The sequence below is a fragment of the Phaethon aethereus genome, assembly GCF_964289735.1.
Source record: "Phaethon aethereus genome assembly, chromosome: 18".
Taxonomy (NCBI): domain Eukaryota; kingdom Metazoa; phylum Chordata; class Aves; order Phaethontiformes; family Phaethontidae; genus Phaethon; species Phaethon aethereus.
In genome coordinates, this window is record NC_138594.1 from 14,004,331 (window position 1) to 14,025,133 (window position 20,803).

Here is a 20,803-nt window from a genome sequence, read left to right on the forward strand (position 1 = left end):
CACCGCCAGACGCAGCCCCTGCAGCAAACAGCAGATGATCAGTCCTGCGCTCCGCTGAGGCAGCCGTGGAGCAGGGGCTGTGGTGGGCAGCATCACATGGAGGCAGAGCCAAAAGGACACCAGCTTTTATTTACAACACTCCTCAAGTGACAGACAACAGAAAAAAAAAAAGGGAACAGTATAGCTCAACAGACTCAACAAAGGAAAGGTAATAGCGGCCAGAACTCCCCCCGCACCCCTCCTGAAGCCCACTGGTGCTGGGCAGAGCCCCCGGCAGCCCCCTTCCCGCCAGCTCAGAGCACAGATGGGCAGGGGGCTGCTCCCACCACTCCCCAGTCTTCTGTGGGCACCGAGCAGCCCTGTGGCCGGCACGGCTGCTCTGCTGACGGGTGAGGATGGCACAGTCACTCTCCCTCAATCAGAGGTGATGATGCAGAAACCACCTGAGCCTTTCCAGGAGTGGGGGTCCCAAGAAAGCACCCCCCAGGGCGAGTTACACTGGCTATGACAGCCCCCACACAGTGGCATAGAAATGTCAGCTGTAGAGGCCAGATCTCTTCCAAGGGTGCATAGCTGGAAGACGGTTAGTATAGAACAGCACAGCACTGCTCCAGCAAGGATGCCAACAACCTTCTTTCTGCACAGTCAGCACCAGCCGCACCCCACTACTGCTACCTCCTGTGGAGCTGCCAGAGCAGTGAGGCAGGGGGGATGAATGTGGCCCAGCACCCCGCTCTGAGCACCTCAGGCACTTGGGGCTGGGGCCAGTGCTGACACCCCATCTCTCTCCATCTGCAGGGAGAGAGGAGCAGCTCCATCTCCAGCACCACAAGGACCCGGCCCAATCTAAGCACAAGGAAAATCCAGCCTTGGATATGGACCCATGAGCTCAGGCAGCATGGTAAGTCCAAAGCAATAGTAGCCCAGGTACAAATTAAGCCCTCCCACCAGGGAGCAAGGAACAGCTGGTATGACCTGCCCAGCAGTCAGCTGCACGAAGGGTGTTGAACTGGGGCTACCTCAATGTCCCGAGGAACAAGGACAGAAGCAACTCTCCTTCCTTCTCCCTCCGCCTGCCCCAGCAGCTGTGGTTCCTTGGTGCACAGAAGGGAGCGTAGAACTAGTGCTGCCTCTACTGACAACACAGCTGTTCTGCTCTGCCCTGCTGCGCACCAGAGCCCAGGGAGACCATGTACTCAACACACCAGGGGCAGAGATGGAAGGAGAATGAGAGATCTATGAGCGCAGCATGAAGTGTGTAAGGACAGCCTGAGGCCAGAGAAAGCTATGAGTCGGGGACTGGAATCCTTTGCAACAGGCTCTGGGCATCCTCAGTGAGCCCCTGAGCATCTTTGATTTCAGGTAGCTTCAGAGCCAGACCCAAAACTGATTGGCTTTCCCGCGGGCTTTTGGGAGTACAGATGAGAGGAAGAAATCAACACAAAATCTCAAATTAAATCTGCTTGAGGACCTTAAGAGACCAGCTGATCCACAGGAAGGACCTGCCTTAGGACTTCTTTGCATCCTGTGTGTTCCTCCTCTTCAGATCACCCAGGTCGACAGGTTTAAACGCTGCAGGGAAGACAAGAGAGACTTTGGCAGCAGAGGCCACATCGCAGCCCCCTCCCCACCCACACAGGCTCCCTGGGGCCAGCCATCCCCTCTGGCCAGAGCCAGGGGAGAGTGCCCCTCGCCCCCCTCACCTTTGAGGCTAGGATTTGGCATCTTCTCCACGTACTCTTCTACCAGGCCGCGCTCAGAGCCCATCTGGCTGCGCAGGTCACGCTCCACACACTGCCAGGCTGTGGGGACACAGGTGAGGGGACCGCTCGCCTCAGGCACTGCCTGGGCGCAGGGCCCGGCCGCAGCCCCGGGCCCCCCGAGTCTCGGGGCCCCCACCACGGCTCACCCTCGTAGATGAAGCGCACGTTCTCCTCGTGGGCTGGGGTGAAGATCTCGTTGCTAGCACCGGGGGAGCGCGGGCCGCCGCTCCGCTTGCCGTTGTAGACCACGCGGGACACGGGGGAGCTGAAAGCGAAGCGCGAGGCTGAGCCGGGCCCAGGGCCGCGGCTCTGCCCGGGGCCGGGCGGGGCTCACCTGGCCATGGCGTCGTCCGTGCGGCGGCGCGGCGCGGCTCGGCGCGGCTGCGGAGAGAAAGGAGAGGGCGGCCAGAACGGGGCTAGGCCGCGGGCCGCCCCCGCCCGTCGCTATGGCAACGCGCGCCCCTCACCTGGTCCCAGCTCCCGCCTCCGCTCGCCCTCGGGCCGCGACGGAAGCGCCGCAGCGCGCAGGCGCGGCCCCACCCCACGTCAGACCCGGCTGACCACGCCCACGCCCCGACGTCATCCCCGCCCCGGCGACGGCCTGGCGGAAGCGGTGTTCGAGGTGCTTTATTGGAAAAGTACAAAGTGGTTCCCGAGACGCGGCACCGAGCGAGCCCCCGCCCGTCCGCCGGCCCAGGCCCAGCCCCGGCCCCGGCCCCGGCCCTCGGGCCAGGCACAGCCCCGCCGCCCCGGCCCGTCGAGGCCTGCTTCTCGCCATGCCCTGCCTCAGTCCATCGTGGTGGCTTGGAAGAGCTCCACCAGGTCCTTGAACTCGGGGTCGATGAGGTCCGAGGGCTTCTCCCCAGCGTCAGTGGTCACCTCCAGGCTGGCCCCGAGAGAGATGAGGTACCTGCAGGAGATGGGGAGCTGAGCAGCCAGAGCCTGCAGCCTGCTGGGCAGCCGCTCCCAACCCATGGAGCTGCCCAGACCCTACTGCCATGATGCTTGGACACAGCCGCAGGGAGCTTTTAAAGCCTGGGCAGCCCTGTGTGCACTGGAGGAACCGGGCACCCTCCTAGGAGCAGAGGCCTAGAGCCCAGTCCAGCCCTGTCACTGTCACTTCTGGTTCTCAGGGCTCTGCAATGCAGGTTTGTTCCATCACCACGCAGGAGAGGTGCTCCTCACCTGGCTATGTCAGCATAGCCGTCACTACAGGCCATGTGCAGCGGCGTCCACCCGTTCTCATCTTTCTGGTGGATGTCAGCGCCATATTTAACCAGGAGCTTGACACAGTCCAAGTTTCCAGTAAGCACAGCTTCATGGAGGGCTGCCATGCCTGGAAGGAAAGAATTTGTTAGCCCTGGATTCGGGGAGGAGTCTTTTAAACGCTGAGCTTACAAGTGCAAGTTGTCCACAGCCAGGGAAGAGGGCTGCCAGCAAACCCTCATTTAAAAGGGAGATGAAAGTTTGGGGAAAGAAACGAAGACTGAGGAAGCAAGAGGAGCTGCCATGGGTTTCTGTTCCCCTTCTACAGCATAAATACCCTATCTAAGATAGTGTAGCACCCACCTCCCCACTGGGCCAGGCAGGACAGATTAAGGGAGGAGCAGCTGCCCTTTCCTGCAGAGCTCCCGGCCAGCAGCCTGCCCCGAGCCCCAGCCAGGACTCAAATGGGCACACGAGGAGAGCATGTTCAGGGTCCTGCTCTGTCCAAGTAATAAAGTAATCAGTATAGATAGGAGGAAGCTTGGGGTCATTGGAAACCTTGTCTCCATGGTCATGTGACAGCAGAAGCCAAGCACAAGAAAGGGACAAATCTGGGCTCTGCACCAGCCAGTATGGATCAAGGCATTCCATAAACAGTTGTAGTGAGGTTGGGTGCAAACATAACACAATGCTTTCCCTACAAACATAAATGCCACAAGTCCACAGATCCAGATGTGCAAGAGAAAGCAGCGTTTGTGGGAAATGGACAGAGCCAGGAACAAAATGTAAAGCCTTGCTTCTCCCTGCTCTTCCCTCATGCCAGGGTGGAAGGCAAGAGCCCTGCTATCCCCTCTAGAGCTTCACAGACCAGCCTGTGCTCAGTGATCCTTTTCTAGGTCCCACCACACTGCAGGTGTGCCACCATGCCTTGAAGGGACCTAGAGGGTAAGCCTCCTGCCTTCCCGCAGCATGCACTGACCATGCTGTTGAGGGGGGCTATTGGGGCACTGGTACAGGCCTCTCTTGGGCCCTACTTTGCAATGTTGGGGGTACTACTCCCCACTAGGGAGGAAAAGAACTTGATTGCAACCTGCCACGCTGCTGAAGGTAGCCCACATCCTAGCTTTGGCTGCACAGCTCACTCTCATCTCCCTCACAGCCCAGCTGAGCCATCCCACTGCGCAGATTCCAGCTCTGCCAACACCAGCAGCACTCACCAGAAGGGTAGATAGTATCCAGCGTCACCTTCCTGGCACGTATGAATCTGCCCACCTGCTCCAGGTCTCCCTGCCTGATGTGGTCCTGAAAGACGACGTCATTGGGGAAGTGCACAGTGCGTGAGGCTCTCAGTCTCTGGGCATATCGACTGTACCGGGGCATTGAAACTGGGTAATAGTCCTTCATACTGATCACAGCCTTTAGACACTGCAGAGGAAGAGAAGCAGCAGGGGCGTGGGGGGCTGTAGGAACAGCTGGAGTTGCTCAGTGCTCAGCCCTACCACTCACTGGCCTCGAAGCAGTGTTTTCTCCTCTTCCGCCCTTCAGGTCCCTCCTTGCTACAGAGGTGTGATGCCACCCGCACCGCTGCACTCCCTCCACACCCGCGTCTGTGTCCGTGTGCGAGTCGCTCCTGTGCCAGCAGAGAAGCGGCAGCCACCGGCCTCTCCCTACACTCCCATGCTGCATGCAGGAGGTGGAGCTGGGCACACGTGGTTCACCCACCGGCCCTTGGCCCAGGACTGATGGCTCTCCAGGGCCATCTCATTATATAGGCTCCCATGGGCTATTTTGAGGATATGCAGCTCATGCTATTTGCCATGATACTTTGTAATCGAGCTGCCCAGGCCCGCAGCCTCCCACTTTTGGGCAGAAGTTGGTGTCTCATCTTACCACCCACCTGTTGATGAGCCCATCCAAGGGGTCAAATCTACTCTTTCTTTGTATGGATAGTCCTTCAGAGGAGCCCAAGGGCCTGAAAACCGAGCTTCCCAGCAGCAAGCCCTCACACACACACACGCCAGGGAAAAAGACATAGACACGATCACCAGGCGAGAGGAACCAGCTGCTCATGTACCAACCAGCCAGCGCAATGCAGACGTGTCAGAGGTGCAGTGCCAAATACATTCAGAGCTAAATCACTCTCCTGTAGTTGCATCAGACTACTTGAAAGGAGCAGAATGAGCTGTGCTGCCCAGCAGAACTGTGAGACAGCGTACAGCTAAGCATGGAGAACACCACCAGCATGTTGGATATCATCAGTGCCTTTGCAAGGTGCTCCTCATGCAGGCGCAGAACCAGAAGCCTACAATGCCAGTCCACATTCAGTGTCCTACTTCAAACTCAGAACCAGCTGCTACATAAAGGCAGGCTTCTATGGAACAGCCTCAGAACACCACCACCACCAGAGAAAGCCTGCATTCATTACTCTCCAGCTGTAGCTGTCAAAGCTGGACCATTTACCACAGAGGAATCTTTCAGATCCACCAGGAGTTCAAGCAGCAACTGCTCCTCCATCCTTTTTTCCATCAAAATTTGGTCATTTCAGATACACAAGCATATTGTACTGTTTCATGCTGCTGGGGATTGTCCTGGCAGGACAATGAACTCCCCTGCAGTACATCAGGAAAAATCCTTGTCCTCCGTTAGGAGTCACAGAGATTTCATTCTGCCCCTTCCTCATCAGATACTTGTCCTTAGCCCCTGCCAGCAGTGAGACTGACAGCTCAGCCAGCCATGCACCTGAGAACTGCCTGCTGCACTTGTTCCTCTTTGGCAAACACATTGATCTTTTCCGGAGCATCTCTGCTCAGCAGTACATCAGACAGAACACTGTGCAATAAGAGGCTGAGCTATCTGCTGTGGAGACAGAACACTTTTAGCCTGCTTTCTTGGAACAGCAATTAGCTGTGTACACAAGATGACCCTGATGGAGTCCTGCTCTGCCAAGGGCAGCCTTGGTGTATGAGAAAAGCCCCTCTCCTCCGAGCAAGGCAGGTCACAGGCCATAAACAGAACCACTGCAGAGCTCAGCCTTGTTTACACTTTAACTGGCTCAACAAAATGGACCTTTTAGAGCAGAGTCCCAGCCAGCACCTTCCAGTGGAACTTCTTACTAGCAGTGCTCTCTTCCTCCCCACTCCAAAACACAAGGCAGCTACCACTAACCAGCTCTGACACCAGCCACTAGCACTGCCTGCTCTGTTGGGGTATGGCAATGGCAGCTGGGCTACACTAAGAACAAGTCCCCTACCTGCCTTCAGACATGCAAGATCACAGCCCTGGAGAGAGGTGTCTTCAAAGATTCTTCTCCCCATAACCACAAGTGTGTGTCACAAACAACACAGCTGATTACTAACGGAACAGGCTATTTTCTGATCCCACAGTCACCAATTGCCTGTTCATCCCCAGCCAAGGTGCTGCTGCACCAAAGGTTTGTGCACACCAAGCCAGGACTCAGCAGAGGCTCAGTTCCCAGGGGAACCACAGGAGGAGGCTGAAGCAGGTGCTGCAGGCAAGTATTGTACACCACTTCTGTTCTACCACCCCAGTGCACCCATGTTCAATTGACAGGCACCAGTAGCCTCCTGGGTTGCCCTCTAGCTTCACCATGCACTCCCATGTGACATTTATAGCATGTTTTCTCACAAAAATATTTTCAGCAGTGACTGGTTTGGAAATAGCAATGTAGCTCACTGGATCATGTGAGCCTGACTAGCAGAGCTACAGGCAGCCCCAGGTTTCTTGGTTAACTGCTCAAGAGCAATGAGGTCCTCACCTCAGGCCAGCTGGCAAGCAGAGATGCTTATTCTCAGAGCCCAAGCCAATGTCTGCTCACTGCAAATAAAGCAGCTGTCTGCTGCACAAGCTGATTTAATCTGGACAGAGCATGGTCATCTTGAAGTTCTTTCCCTTAACAGATTATGCAAATACAGATTTCTTCAGGTTAATGTACCAGAATCCACCTGCAAAACCAGATGCATTCAAGAAAGTAGTTTCTCTCAAAAATGTGTTTTTCAGTGAAAGTTTGAGAAAGCCAAGCACACCATTTTGGCAGAGTTCCTTGAGAACTACCCTAGAACTCTGATTGCCTTCCAGGTCAGGTTCAAATATTCATTCTATATTCTGGTAAAGACAAAGAAACATAATAGTATTAAAATCTTAACTTTATTTGGCCAACAAATTCAGTTCCAATGTTATTGTAGCAGAATGCTAAGAACCAGCCTGATGCAGCTCAGGCCTTTGAGGCACTCCTCTGTTGAAGTTCCTCCCCAAATCCCAGTAATGGCAAATGTCCTGTTTGATCTATTTTATCAGGCCCGCCCACACCACCCACCTGTCTGGTCAACCCATTCAAAATAATGCATGGAAAGTGAGTGCAGAACAGTCTTGCATTTGATCAAAAGGATGGCATGCCTAGGTCTCATCTAAGCTGGTGAGCCAGCCATCACCTCCACCCTCAAGAGCCTGCCACAGCTAGTGCACACAGTATTCCACCCTTCCAGATGTTTGGAATAGTCATCTCCAAGTGTCTTAAAGCAGAGGGGAAAGGAAATATCTGGCCAGCATGAAGAGAAGCACCTTCTACACTTTTCACCAGGATGATGCCATCAGCCTATTGCCTCTTCCCCTACATATACCAAAGGCTGATTTCAGGGAAGGACAGCTGAGACTCTGAAGGACTCTGCCAGGTGCAGAAATCAACTATGTGCTTTAGTTTTAAAAGAAAAAAGGAAAAAAGCTTTCTTGGAAGATGTTAGTGGCAAGGCTCCAGAATGTTGTGCCACTGAACTCATGCCACCACTTCAATCTGCTTCTACCCAGAAGAGAATACTTCAAAACAAAAGCTGTGTACAAAAAAGTACATCACAATTTAAGAGCCCAGCTGGCTGGGCTGGCTACCTAGTGACAGATCCCTTCTCAAAAGCGAAAAGAAAGAAAAAATAGTCAAGTGTACAGACAAGTGAGGGTAAAGTGTTACTTTAAAAGCCAATCCATGGATTTCCAGTCATTCACCTTCTGCTTTAAATCTTAATGGGTTTCTGACTCACTGGGCTGCATAACAGCAGCCAGTTTAGTGTCTGATTCTTTGAGTGATGTACATCAGTCTTCTCTTTACAATTCATCTTTTTGGATTTTCTGCTCATCATCATCACCTTCCTCAAGGTCTGTTTCTTCATCCGTCTCCAGGTCCTCCAGATCCTGTATAGGTTAAAGACAGCTATTTGTTTCTGGCACATTAGGCAGGTGCAAAACCAAGCACAGAACAGCATCTGATCTGTTCTCTGCTGCCATGTTAACAAAACATCCAGAGACTTCTATCAAGAGCTCTGAATTTGGGACATTAAGGGTTAGAAACCTCTGGAAGCTGGTAGCTTAACACCCTCCACCCCAGCAGATGAGGAGCTTCCACCCAGATATACTACATATGTAACATTCATCATACTGCTCAACTTCCAAGTGCTAAGCAGGAGTTCTCCAAGAACAAGCCCCCTAGTTACTCCAGCAGTTTGCACAACAGAGCTTGTGCAAATTTAGAGGTTATAATATCAACATTCCATGCATGTGTGTTTAAGCCTCCCAAGAACATTTATTTCACACCCAACTGGAGTGTTCTCAATAAAAGGAGTCCATTACAGGCCAATGGCCAGCCAGGCTGCAACTGAACAGGTCACTATGCAAGATACTGTTGGTGCGCAAAAGTGCCTTTTCTGCCACATAACCACCCAGGATCTTATTTAGGACTGAAGATTCAAGCACAACACCAGATCCAACCCATGCTCCGTATTCTGAAGGCCTAGAGTACTGTATTAATGTTACTCACATCATCAGCTGCTGCCCCATCCTGACCTCCACTCTCCAAGAATTTTTTGAAGCCTTCTAGTGTCCTCTCCCCATTATAGTCAATTACCTACACAGGAAAAAACATCAAGATAATTGTTATAGGCACCTACAGAACCACACCCCTGGAAAGGAGAATTTTCTTTCTGAGCAAGAGTTAACATGCCAAGCAAAAGGGAATTTAAAAATTCACCTTCACCCATATGAGACGAAGGAAAACAGCTCAGCCACTAGACTTCAGAGATCACTGCGAGGAAAGAATAGCCTGCAGATGAGCACACTGTCCTCTATGCTCCCTCTTTTCACCATTCCCACCCCCCAAACTCCTTCCTACAGCCCAGCCCCCCACAGAGAGTCTCAGATGTCCTGTACATCCCTACAGAATGAGCCCACCCAAAGGCCTTCTCCAAAACAGAACTCAAGCAGGCAACTAAGCATTTCTAGTGCTCCCTTCTTATGTGATCTGTGTCAAGGTCAGCTGCCTTCTTACATTTCTGCCAGAGCCTGAAGGGAAGAACTTGAGCGTGGGGAAGCTGTGGATTTTCACTGCCTCTACTTCATTGGCTGTCGAGTCCATCTTGGCAATGACAATGTTCTCGTGGTCCCTGTAGGTCTCTCCCAGCTTGTCCCAGATAGGCGCCAGCTGCTTACAGTGACCACACCAGGGGGCATCTGTTAATTACAAAAACATAGCTAGCACCAGCAACCTAACAAATTACCATCACCACTCCTCAGCCCCCACACCAGAGTTCATACACATCTTTTCAACTGAGGCACTCCCTTTGTGGCTTAGATTCTGCCAGATGCTTTCTCCCTAATCCTGGTCATGCAGTATTTTGGCACTGCTTTCATGCCAGCTACCTGCAATCAACTGTTGAAAGATACTTACAGAACTCTACAAAGACATTCTTATTCTCATCAAAAGCAACTTCTTCAAAGTTCTTCCCAACTAGAACTTTAACAGGCTGCTTGTCCCAGTCTTCAGGGAGATCTTGACTCATCAGGTGGGGCTGGAATAAGTGAAATTCAGAGATAATGTTTGCTACACAGCTGCTTGGAATGTACATGCAATCACATATCCCAGAAACCCCAAGTTTAATCACCCTCCTCAGTGCCTCAATCATAGGCTGTGAGCAATCAGATGAATCAGTCACTTCCTCTTCTGCTTTCAAAAAGTCTCCTTCCCACCATGAACAAGCAGGAATAACAGGTGCTCTTGTGCAGAGAACTGCAATTGAGCTCTGTAGGAAGGAAACTATTGCCGACACTAGCATTCCCACATGACTGAGTTTAGCTAAACAGTCTGCTTCAGACTCCAACTACTGGAAAAAGTTGCATATGGCTAGCTCCAGCAGATTAGAGCTGAAAGCTCTTTAAACTCTGCCACACAAGTTCACACCTTCCCCAGATTGTTGGCAGAAAGAGCAACTGGATAAACAGCACAGTTATCATAAGCAGCAGAAAGAGCAGGCTTTGATTGTACTCAGGTGCCAGTACATAGCTTGCTTTCCTACAGTCTTCATGCCCTTGTAGTTTTGCCTCTAATTTCTCAGCACAAAGCCCACTAGATAGTCCGTAGTTGGAAGGATTTTCTCCAGATGACTTATTTACCAACAGCAGCATTTATCTTCATTACCTTGATCTTGCCCTCCAGGAACTTATTACAGAACTCTTTGATCTTCTCTGCTGTGAGGTCATCTGATTCAGGTTTGTATTTGGTCATTTCTTCCTCCAGTGTGATGAGGCGTACAGCTGGACATTCTTCTTTCTTTAGGCCAAAAAACTCCAAAATCCTCTGGTTGTCACTGTGGTCACTGTCTATGAAGATGAACAGGATCTTTGGAGAGAAAAAGTCAAAGGCACTATGGTGAAGACAAGTACCTCTTGACTATCAATACTTTACACACACTTGCACAAGTAGAGCTGAACTGGCCCCTCTTCCTTCTCCAGGCCCATTAAAAGGCCACCACGTCAGAGCACAAATTCTGGAGCTGCAACAGTTTAAGCAGCATGTGCACAGACCTGGCACTGATCTTAAGGCAGAGTCAGATTTACATACACAAGAAGGAAAGTCAGGAGTTAACTGCTATTCCTTCAACAGCTGTGCAAGCCAGTGACTCAGTCACCTATTATCCAGAGACACAGGCAGAGAGCACCAGCTTTAAGTCCTCCTCCACAGCTGTTGCATGGATATAGACAGGCAGTGCTAACACTTCTGTGGGAGGTGGTCACTTTATTCATAATCCAAGAAACCCATCTCACCTGCCCTTTGAAGCTTCCAGCTGCACTCTTGAAGTTGTCCAGTTTCTCTTGATAGTCAGACACACTTTTTGGTAGGAACAGCAGAATATGAGTCTTGATCTCTCCTCCAAAGATTTTAGGAGCAGTCTGAGGAGTAGAAAATAAACTTCATTTTTGGAAGACACATAAATCAGTGTCAAGACCAGCTTGGGTCTGTCATTCTGACTAGACCACAGGACCCTCCAATACTACAGGACTACTTTGGACAGCAAACTTATGCCTCCCTTCTCTTGTGTTCTGCACACTTCTCCATAAGCCCAAACTAATGTCAGCTCCAAGATAAAAACACAACCCCACAACCCATAATTTAAGGTTTGTTATATTTATATAGTAGCTATGTGAAAGGCCTTAACAAGTATCTAAACACCCACCTGTTCAGTGAACTCTATGACCAGAGGCAATGCATTCGACTTGATGAAGTTGAGTAAATTATCTTTTGTGAGATCACCTTCAAAGTTGTTACGGCCTTCATCAAACTGCAAAAACAGATTTCTTGCATTATAACACTTCCATATCCCATACAAATATCTTTCAAGCAATACAACACATTCACACCAGAGCCACTGCCCCAGTGGATCTCAGCTGCACCTCTTCAGAACAGACTTCCATCTCTAATTCACCACATGTTCACATAAAATCTGGGTCAAGGTGTTCATCTTCTGGCAAGCAAAGCCTTAAATCACACCCTAGCAACAAAAGGTGACAGCAATAAGACAGTCAACTTAGATCTTGCCATTGTTCTGCACAAACATGAAAATTTGTGTAACAAGTCACCAAGAAGGACTTTTAACAGCTGCCTTACAGCTTTGTAGAAGGCATTTGACAGACCAGTGAGGAGCTACCACAGCACATGCTCTGCTAATTCCTGCAGAGTAGAAAGCTATGTCAGAGCAGACACACACTTTAACCAGACAATGCTAGGAAATAAGTCCTACCACTATGCACTGCAAGTAAATAGTCATTTACTCAGCTCTGTGGAGTTGTTTCAGTCTATTGTTAGGCACAACAGCACATTTAACATGTGCATTGCACCAGAGATACCAGATTCCTTTTTATATTAGGATATCACCTGTATCCCTGACCAGGATTCTCAGAACCCTCTGGCAGCCTAGAAAGGGAACAGCTGTAGAGGACCATGAAGGTTAACAAGAAGATGTGCAGGATAACACCACAGTCCCATGGCAGGGCAATGCTCAAGTTACTGGCAGAAGCAAGAGAATGGACTCGGATAACCTTGTTACAGGAAACATACCAGTGTCAGCTGAGAAGCTGAGCAAAACACTTAACATTGGAAGTTAACTTTGTAAATGCTTTAAAGAGTATTGAACATTGGCTTAGCACCTTCAGAACAGTTGTTCAAGGGTCTTTGCAAGTCTGGACAACTCTCAGCGACTAAGATGAGAATAACTAGCCAACAAACCCTCTCAGTTTAGCCCCAACTAACTGCAGGAAGTTGAGCCAAAGTCCAGAAACATAACTTAAAATAAACCATCTGGTTCTTATGTCCTGGTATTTGGTTACCATTGGTGCTCATTTTCACCTTGTTTTGAGGTGGACATACTTGAGAGCTCTCATGGCACTCCCATGACATAACACCAAAACAGGAACAAGGAAACAACATTCACAGGCTGAAAGGCATCTCACCTTCTTTATTCCACAGAGCAGAGCATTTCTGCAGCACCCCAGCCCTCCAGCAGCTCATGAACTGCCTTTCAGACCAGGGTTCCTCCTACTAACACACCTGACAGAAGTTGCCAAGTGCAGAGTTGCTTTTCATTCCAGAGGTACCCAAGTTGACTACACTTATGGGAAATAGCTTGAAAATTCCTTTACAGTTAAAGACTGGTCCTGCCATTGCCCCAGTTCTTCAGAAGCAGAGAAAGCCTTAGAGCTCACAGAGTTAAGAGTATAGTACATAAGATCAAATCAACACAAGTCCATTCTACAGAGAGCTCAACATGAGAAAAGGTATAGGTAACTAAATAAAAGCCAGGGTGGTAACTTGTCAGTGCTAGAAGCCCTAGCTGTAACCTGCCACTTCAAAGCAGTCTCATATGTTGCCCTGCTCAGAGCCCAATGCTGGTACTCCCTGCAGCAATCATCAGTTTTATCAGAGCATTTCTATTTGGACTTCAGTGTTCGCAAAAGGACATGAACAAAAGTTGAGAAAACCTCTGCAAAAAGCTACTGCAGCCTAGCATTAGCCATGAATAGAACATACACAAAGATTACATACAGAAAGCTATACATGCAAGAAGAGCAAGATACAGGTAGTAAGTCAGCCAGGAACAAAATACTGCTCCCTTCACCCACCCCAACTCTTATAGTTAGAAAACCATACCATTTTGAACTCATTGGCCAATTAATTTGCTTGTACCCTCAGCCATACTGATCTAAGTGACCTCTGATTAAGAATTTAAGTCTACAAGCTTCGAGCACCATAAAAATAACTACAATTTCAGCGGTGAGATAAGAGGTGAGAATAAGATATGCTATTTTAGCTGAACAAAGAAAGAATTAATGAAGAATTCATTCAACTCTTCAGCCTGTCTCAGGTCAAATTGATCAGACTGGTGACTGGTTAGATTAAAGTTAGAACCCAAAGCAGCTTTCTGTCCTGCCTCACTGCACCCATGTATGGGGTACCACCAAGTCTAAGGAACCTCTACTTGTCTTCTCAAACCTAAAATTTCACCCCCAGCAACTTGGGTTTTAATAGTAAAAGGCATCAGTAAGTTTATTTCTGATTCTGTACATTACCAGCATCCCTCTGCACATAATCCAACTGCCCCAGCCTAGACACCTGGAACTGCAAATCCTCTTAGGAACTTCACTGGAACTGCTATGCCACAAAACCCACAGCCAGCGTGAGACAGAACAACTCTCAGACACTGACTGCAGCAGAGGTCAATACTGACTATGTTTAAAAGCAACTTTGCTAAGCCACAATCAAACACAGAGCATCATGGCAAGGCATCAAGTACATGGCTACCATTCAGTTGAAGAACTTAACAGTTTGGGGAGGGGCACAGGAAGTCTCACTAGTTAAAGCCATGAATATTTTAAAGATTGTGCTGACCATTACTGCACTGCAGCCAGATATCTGAAAAACAGGGAAGTGACTGAAGCAACAGGTTGGACCCAAAGCCCAGCAGTTCTGGGAGGGCAGCACCAGGCTGGGAGAGAGACGAGGCTGCCCTCTGCAGGCCCCTCTGCTGCCAGCCTGTGCCCTCCACCACCCCACAGAGGGGCTGTGCGCTCTGCTCTTCTCAACCCCAGCTCTGAGGCTTGGAAACAGCCAGTCTGACAGCACAGGATCTTTCGCTGTTTTGTCCAGGGTTGCCCTCATTTGAATCTGACTAATTAGAGACGAGGTAAGAAGAGGCAGAAGGCTCCAGTGTGATGCTTATGCTTTGCACCAACCAGTACCTTCTTGAAGAGGACCACACCATCCTTGCTAAGCTGGTACTTGCTGAAGACATCAGAACTGGAGGAAATCCCAAAAGGAATGTCATCCACAGCTTCTGCTGCCAACAAGAACTCCTTTGCAGCCTCTGATGTCAAATCCTGGAGAACAAAGAAAGGTGTCTCACATGGGACACAAACTGAAGCATAAACATCCCAGGGCTTACCAGGCAGAACTGGAAGATCAAGTAAGGCAGGACAGCAAGCATTTCCCAACTTAGAGAGCCTTCCCCAGCTGTCAAGTCTCCATGGGGCAGAAAGCAGGGAAGGCCCTAGACATACACAAGAGCTTCTCAAATGGAAGCACAAACTCTACCTTAAAGAAACCAATCACAACCACTTCACTGGAATCCACTAATGTCTCTGCTGCAGCAGCATCTGTCAGGGTAGTTGCAGCTGGGCCAGTGCGTTTCTTCAGCCAGCTGACAATGTCATCTGCTTCTCTGCCAGCTACACCAGAAAGACAAGAACACCAATTCACTTTCCCCCTGACTAAATTTAAGAACACAAAGCCCCTAAGCTTTGAGATAGACTGTTCAGCAGCTGGCCAAGAGGTCAGGAAGAACTGAGATATCATTTACGCAACTCTTTCCTTTCACTCCCAGTGTAATTAAGCTACTCCCTAATTGTTAAGTCAAGGTACAAGAGGCTCCCAGGAATTCATTTTTCTCTTGCTTCTAGACCAAGCACATTCTTAAACTTTGATCAGCAATACAGCACTTCTCCAAGATGCTAATATTCTTCATGCAAATATATCACCTTTTCCTTTCAAAATCAGTATGCTGGATGTAACCCTCAGCATCTAGCACAACATGGCTTGGCTTAGCTGAACTCTACTTGTCTTGGTCCTCCTTATACCTCTGTCTTACATCTTGTCTTTGCCCCTTTACACAACTGCCCAAGCATTTTTTCAATTCTGGGTGCTACACTACTTGACTAAAGTCAAGCCCAGCAACAAATCAAGCTTGGATTGCTTTGCTTTCCCACACAAATACAATTCCATCTGCTTTAGCTCATATTAGAGAATTCCCCAGCTTTAGGTGAGAAAGCCTGTTAAACACAGGCTTATTCCTCAACATCCAAGCACAACACCCACCCAAAGCATGCCCGCTGCAGCACCGCTCCCTGGGTTGCTGTCACAGTGGACCTTGTCCAGCCGCACCAGCACACACAGGAGCACAGGGCCAGGTGCAAGGACCCACCGCCACGTTGCTGCCCTCTGCACCCAGGCGGTGGGGCCAGCCACCCCAGCTCACCTGTGTACTCCTTAGGAGCAGCCTTGTCACCATTCCTGAAGAACTTGATGGTGGGGTAGCCACGCACGCCAAACTGCTGTGCCAGCTCCGACTCCTCTGTGGCATCCACCTTGGCCAGCCGGATCTCCGAGCCCTCCGCCTTCAGCTTCGCTGCTGCCTTCGCATACTCGGGCGCCAGCGCTTTGCAGTGCCCGCACCACGGGGCGTCTGCGGGACAGGTCGTCAGCACCGGCCGGAGCCCCCTCGCTCCCGCCCAGTCCCACTCCCGGGACGACGGTCCCGCTCAGGGAGCCCCACGAGTGGGCACGGGGCAGGGCCAAGGGCGGCGCAGAACCCGCACTCCGAGACGGCCCAGCGCCTCGGCGGCATTCCGGCGGAGTCCGGTCCCGCACGGCCGCCGGCAGCGCCCCGTCCCACCTCGGGCCAGGGGAGCCAGGTCGCTCAGCACCTCCTTACTCGTCTCCGGCCCTTCAGTCCTCCGGGTCCCACCCTTGGCGCCGCCGCCCTCCCGCTCCTCCCGGCCCGGCATTCCCGCAGCGCGGCCCCCGGTCCCCCCCCGCGCTCACAGAACTCGACGAGCAGGTAGCGGTGCGCCGCCAGCGCCTGCTCGAAGGAGGCGGCGCGCAGCACCAGGACGCCGTCCTCCTCCTCCAGGGCCGCGGCGGAGCCGCCGGCGCGGGCGGGCGGTGGCAGGAGAAGGCAGAGCAGCGCCACGATCGCGCGGAACCCCACCATGGCAGTGATGGCGGCGGGTCAGGACAGGCCGGGACGAGCGTGCGTCCACGGCGCCGCCTCCGCTTATAAACCCGCCTCCCCCGGCCGCCGCCGCGTCCCATTGGCCGCCCCGCCGCTGCCCGCCATTGGCTCGACCCGCCGCTCGGGCCGTCGCGCGGTTTCTATTCGCCGGCGAGCTGGGTACGACACCACTCGCCGCCGCGGGTTGGCCGCTGGCCTCTCGCCCCTCCGGCGGGCGGCTATTGGCCGCTTTCCCCGGTGCGTCGCCCACGATTGGTCAGCACCACCGTCTCGCGCGGCCGCCTGCCCTCGAACGTGGCACTCGGGCGGCCCTGGCGGGCGGGGACTGCGCGTGCGCGCGGCGAGGAGCGCGTGGTGGATTCTGACTGGGCCGCGTCCACCGCCCTTTGGCCCGGCCCGGAAGGGAAAGGGGCGCTTCCGGTGCCCGCGGAGGGAAAGTTCGCGGGGCACATGTCGCTGCGTGACGTGTCACGGCGCACGAGGCCGCCGGGCGGAGGTCGGGGCGCGGCCCCGGCCGCTAGTGGCGAATGGGCCGGGAGGGGCTGTACCGGCCCCATGGGCAGCAGACAGTGCTGGCCCCAGGCCCAGGCCTGCCCTGCAGGGGCAGGATGGTCACGGCAGCTGCTCCCCACCAGCCCGGATTTGCCCCTGGGCCAGGCCCTTGTCTGGCGTAAGGCTTTGGGCACTGCTGCAGCTCAGGGAAGCTCCGTTTCGTTTTGCTGCAGCCTCACCAGCCCCAGAGATCGACTGTGGGCAATGGGTAGAGCTCAGCGCAGTGTATGGGTCCCACTAGAGGCTCACGGTGGATCTTGGCCTCAGCACATGCTTTCCCTTACAGAGAAGGCAATGGTGTGCTCAAGGCAGGACATGGGGGGCACCTCGATCCCTCAGAACTGAGCAGGAGCACATCACAACGAGGCTCTAATTCAAAGCACATAGTTTTGTGCAGTGTTTGCTAAGGGATCCACAGGGAGTGAGTCTCGTGATCGTAGCAGGTGAAAATGCCATCACGCAACTCTCCCTGCTTTGCTCTGGCATCTCCCAATGCAGCACAAGAGCCAGCCATCAGGTCTTGGTTGCTCCCAGGCTTGTCTGGGGAAGAAGACCCCCTGCACCCCTGGACAGAAAGCAGCTGGCCTTTGGCTGTGCTGTTTGCGCTGCCAGCGCCAGAGCGTTGTCGGGCTTGCTATGCGCATCTGTACACGCAGGCTGCCTGGCTGGTAAGTGCCGGAGCGGGCACAGGCTCTGTCCAGGTTCCCTGGCCACACCCTGCTGATTTGCCAGCTCAGTGGCTACCTGCAGAGTAGGGCGGCAGCTCCTTGCTCTCCTCCCACTTCCCCTTGCAGGGGGTGGGCCCAGTGCCCCAGGCCGGTGGAGTTCAGAGTGAGGTGCCCTGCCCTGCCTGCAGATACTCTCTGCAGATAACCTGGTCATCCTGTGAGTGCTGTGAGGAGCAGTTGTCCGTTCAGGAGCTTTAGCTGGGTGCAGAACTGGATGCCTTTCTCGGTCCCTGAAAGAGTCAAGTGAGATTTTAGATGGCAAGTTGCACTGAGCAAAGCAAGCAAGTGTGCAGCAGCCACTGCCTGGCTGCCACTGCTTGGGGCTGTGCCAGCACAGGCATGTTGGGCTGCCTGGGTGGGGAATCAGCTGCTGTTAGAATGAGATCCTGCATTAATGCTCGGCCATCTTGAAGCCTGTCTGGTTCCACAGGCAAGGGAGCACTTGGGAGCCATTGCCTTGAGTAACCTGGCTTGTTGCCCTGCCAGAGGGGCTCTTCAGGCGACACACTCTGTTGAAAGGGTCAGACCCTGCATTGGGGTGGTATCTCCCAGAAAACCCTCACCTGACACACTGGCAGAGACACGCTTAGCCAGTGGCCAAAGGGATGTGGCACAGCCTGGTGCCAGCAGGTTTCCGGGACTCATGGCAGTGATCGGTCTTATCACATTGCCACACATCAGCGGAGGCAGTGGGGCCTGGCACGGTGCTGGGACACCGGTACGTGTGCTCAGCAGCTTTGGAAAGGCTGGCAATGCTTACTGACACCTTGCAGGTGCTGCAATTCTCCTGTTCTCATTTTTGATGCCAGTCAAGGATTCCACCACTGCTCAGTGCAGCATCCTTGCACCTGCCTTTCAGCACCCCACAAACAGAGCACAGTTCTCTTGTTTTCTTTAAATCCCTTTAAATATCCCTACGCTGCAATGTCAGCCAAAGGAAAGCCGCACAGATAGGGCACTGCCTGCCCTCTATGGTGGCAGCACATCTCCTCTGATGTTTTGCTCCCTGCTGGGACTGCCAGCTGGGGCAGTGTGTTACTTGACTTCCATACCTACCAGCTGCCAGCACAGCAGGTCCAGGCCCACAACCGAGGCTCTCCAGCACTGCAAGATGTTAATTCATGTTAATTCAATTTCTCCCCTTCCCCTTGGCCTCAGTTCTCCCAGTCTGCCTTTTGACAGACACAGGTGAAAGCTGCCACACTTGTGGAGCTGCAGTTCTGCTGCCGCAAGGCAGTTGCTGTGTCAAACTGAGCTGCTGCAGCACAAACAGCTGCCTCACTAGAAAAGCAGCCCAGACCACTCTTACGCAAGCTCTGACTGAAGGTTTGTGAGGTGCATCTTCTGGAAGGGGCTGAGGCTTTTGCTTGGAAGCCACAAGTAGTAAGAATCACCTGCCTACTGCATCCTGCCCAGCCTGTGACCGGAACCACACATCCCTTGGGCTCCTCTTGCTGATGTGCACTCGTGCACTCTGCTGCCAGGCAGGAGAGCCCAGCCTGTTATCCTGCAGTACAGACCACGTTCCAGAGAAAACGGGGGGCAGTGAATCACCACAGTAGCCCCTCAGCCCTCGGAGTTACAGTAGGTTGCAGCTGTCCTGCATACCCCGCCCCAGGCATCCCACCATCACGCAAATGATCCAGCAGAAACACCAACGTCCAGAGTTTGGAAATACTTGCCAAAGAGCTGGAGATTGCATCAGACAGGATCTCGCCCTGATACTAACTACCCACAGAGTGTCTGTTGGGGGCCAGCACAAGGCAGGCCTTTGTTCACTTTATCAGCACATCTGGGCTCCCTCTAACTGACATGATAGAGTGACACCTGCTCCAAGCTCCTGCTCTTGTACTGCCTTTCCCATCCCCACACCAGAGGGAGGGCCGTGGGGGCATGCAGCTGGGCACAGCTTACCGTGGGGAGCAGCAGAAGCAAAGCACGCCTTCTGGGAGCGGGCTCCGGCAGGTGCCAGCCACACGCCTGCTCCACACCGGGGTGCGCAGGCAGTTCCTGCCCGGCTGAGTGTGCTTCATTTCAGCCCTTGCACTTTCTTGCAGTTTCTGAGTCGTGTTGTTTCATTTAGCCGTGGCATCTGGGAAGCGCGGCAGCTTTCCCGGGACCAAGAAGAAAGGGGACCTGTGCTGTTCACTCAGTAGGTTCCCTCTTGTATTCGAAGTTCTCAGTTACCGTCGTAAGTCTTTTAGACCAGGAGCAGGGCTGAGCTATCTCCTCTACAGCTTCTATAGAGGAGATAGGAGATTCTGTAGATTCTGTAAGGAGCTTTTCCTGGCTACACTTTTCTTATCATTAACACAAACAAGCCACAATGCTCTGTAAACATCCCCAGGCTCTTATCAAACATTGCCTTTCCTGGATTCTGTTCTCCTTCTGATTGCCTCTCTCATTCCTCTGACTGCACAGGAATTTCACTTCATGCTTGCAGCTGGAGTAGGCACAACATGGGCAGGACAAGGCTTAGAGTCCACCTGCTCTTCAGTGGGCAGGAGACCCCTCCAACTTCACTCCCTCAGAGACCCACTGTTTTCACTTCCCCACACCCTCCTCATCCCTCATACTGCAGGCCACGCAGAACAGAGTGAACAGCAAGGGATAGAACTTGAAGACAAACACTGCAAGAGGGGCCTCTTGCCTCTTCTCCTCTGGCAAGGACTGTCCCAGATCCCCTGTTTCACAACTTAGCAATTGCAGGGATTCCAGTCTTCTCCCATCCCAGGTGTTGGCAGAAATCCCCAGTGGAACAGAAGTTCTGCCACTTCCTGGCAAAGACCCAGAATAGAACAAGAATGGATAGTAGACAGTCAGTTCAAAGATTTTATTTAACTGTCATAAAAGGAGAAGCAGACGATGATTCCAAACCTGTTAACCCGGGTCTAGGATTTACAGACAATATGCACCAAATTAACAAAAATCTCTCTAG

General features: G+C 52.3%; 3 protein-coding genes across 3 annotated transcripts; all 3 read right to left on the minus strand.

Moving 5' to 3' along the window:
- Positions 1-1,507: 1,507 nt before the first annotated feature.
- On the minus strand, positions 1,508-2,105 carry MCRIP1 (MAPK regulated corepressor interacting protein 1; the record flags this gene model as incomplete). Its single annotated transcript, XM_082008302.1, has 4 exons — positions 1,508-1,572; positions 1,704-1,802; positions 1,910-2,028; positions 2,098-2,105. The coding sequence occupies 4 exons, from the start codon at positions 2,103-2,105 to the stop codon at positions 1,508-1,510; spliced, it is 291 nt and encodes a 96-aa protein (XP_081864428.1).
- Positions 2,106-2,549: 444 nt separating this feature from the next.
- PPP1R27 (protein phosphatase 1 regulatory subunit 27) lies at positions 2,550-4,394 on the minus strand (the record flags this gene model as incomplete). The annotated part of the gene is made up of 3 exons (XM_082008136.1): positions 4,187-4,394; positions 2,949-3,099; positions 2,550-2,673 (listed from the first exon to the last, which is right to left on the minus strand). The coding sequence occupies exons 1-3, from the start codon at positions 4,371-4,373 to the stop codon at positions 2,550-2,552; spliced, it is 462 nt and encodes a 153-aa protein (XP_081864262.1). The 5' UTR covers positions 4,374-4,394.
- Positions 4,395-8,081: 3,687 nt separating this feature from the next.
- On the minus strand, positions 8,082-16,564 carry P4HB (prolyl 4-hydroxylase subunit beta; the record flags this gene model as incomplete). The annotated part of the gene is made up of 11 exons (XM_082007971.1): positions 8,082-8,168; positions 8,791-8,877; positions 9,298-9,479; positions 9,697-9,817; positions 10,444-10,644; positions 11,070-11,195; positions 11,480-11,584; positions 14,538-14,675; positions 14,890-15,023; positions 15,830-16,036; positions 16,396-16,564. 11 exons carry the CDS (start codon positions 16,562-16,564, stop codon positions 8,082-8,084), a joined length of 1,557 nt encoding a protein of 518 aa, XP_081864097.1.
- Between the last annotated feature and the right edge of the window lie 4,239 nt (positions 16,565-20,803).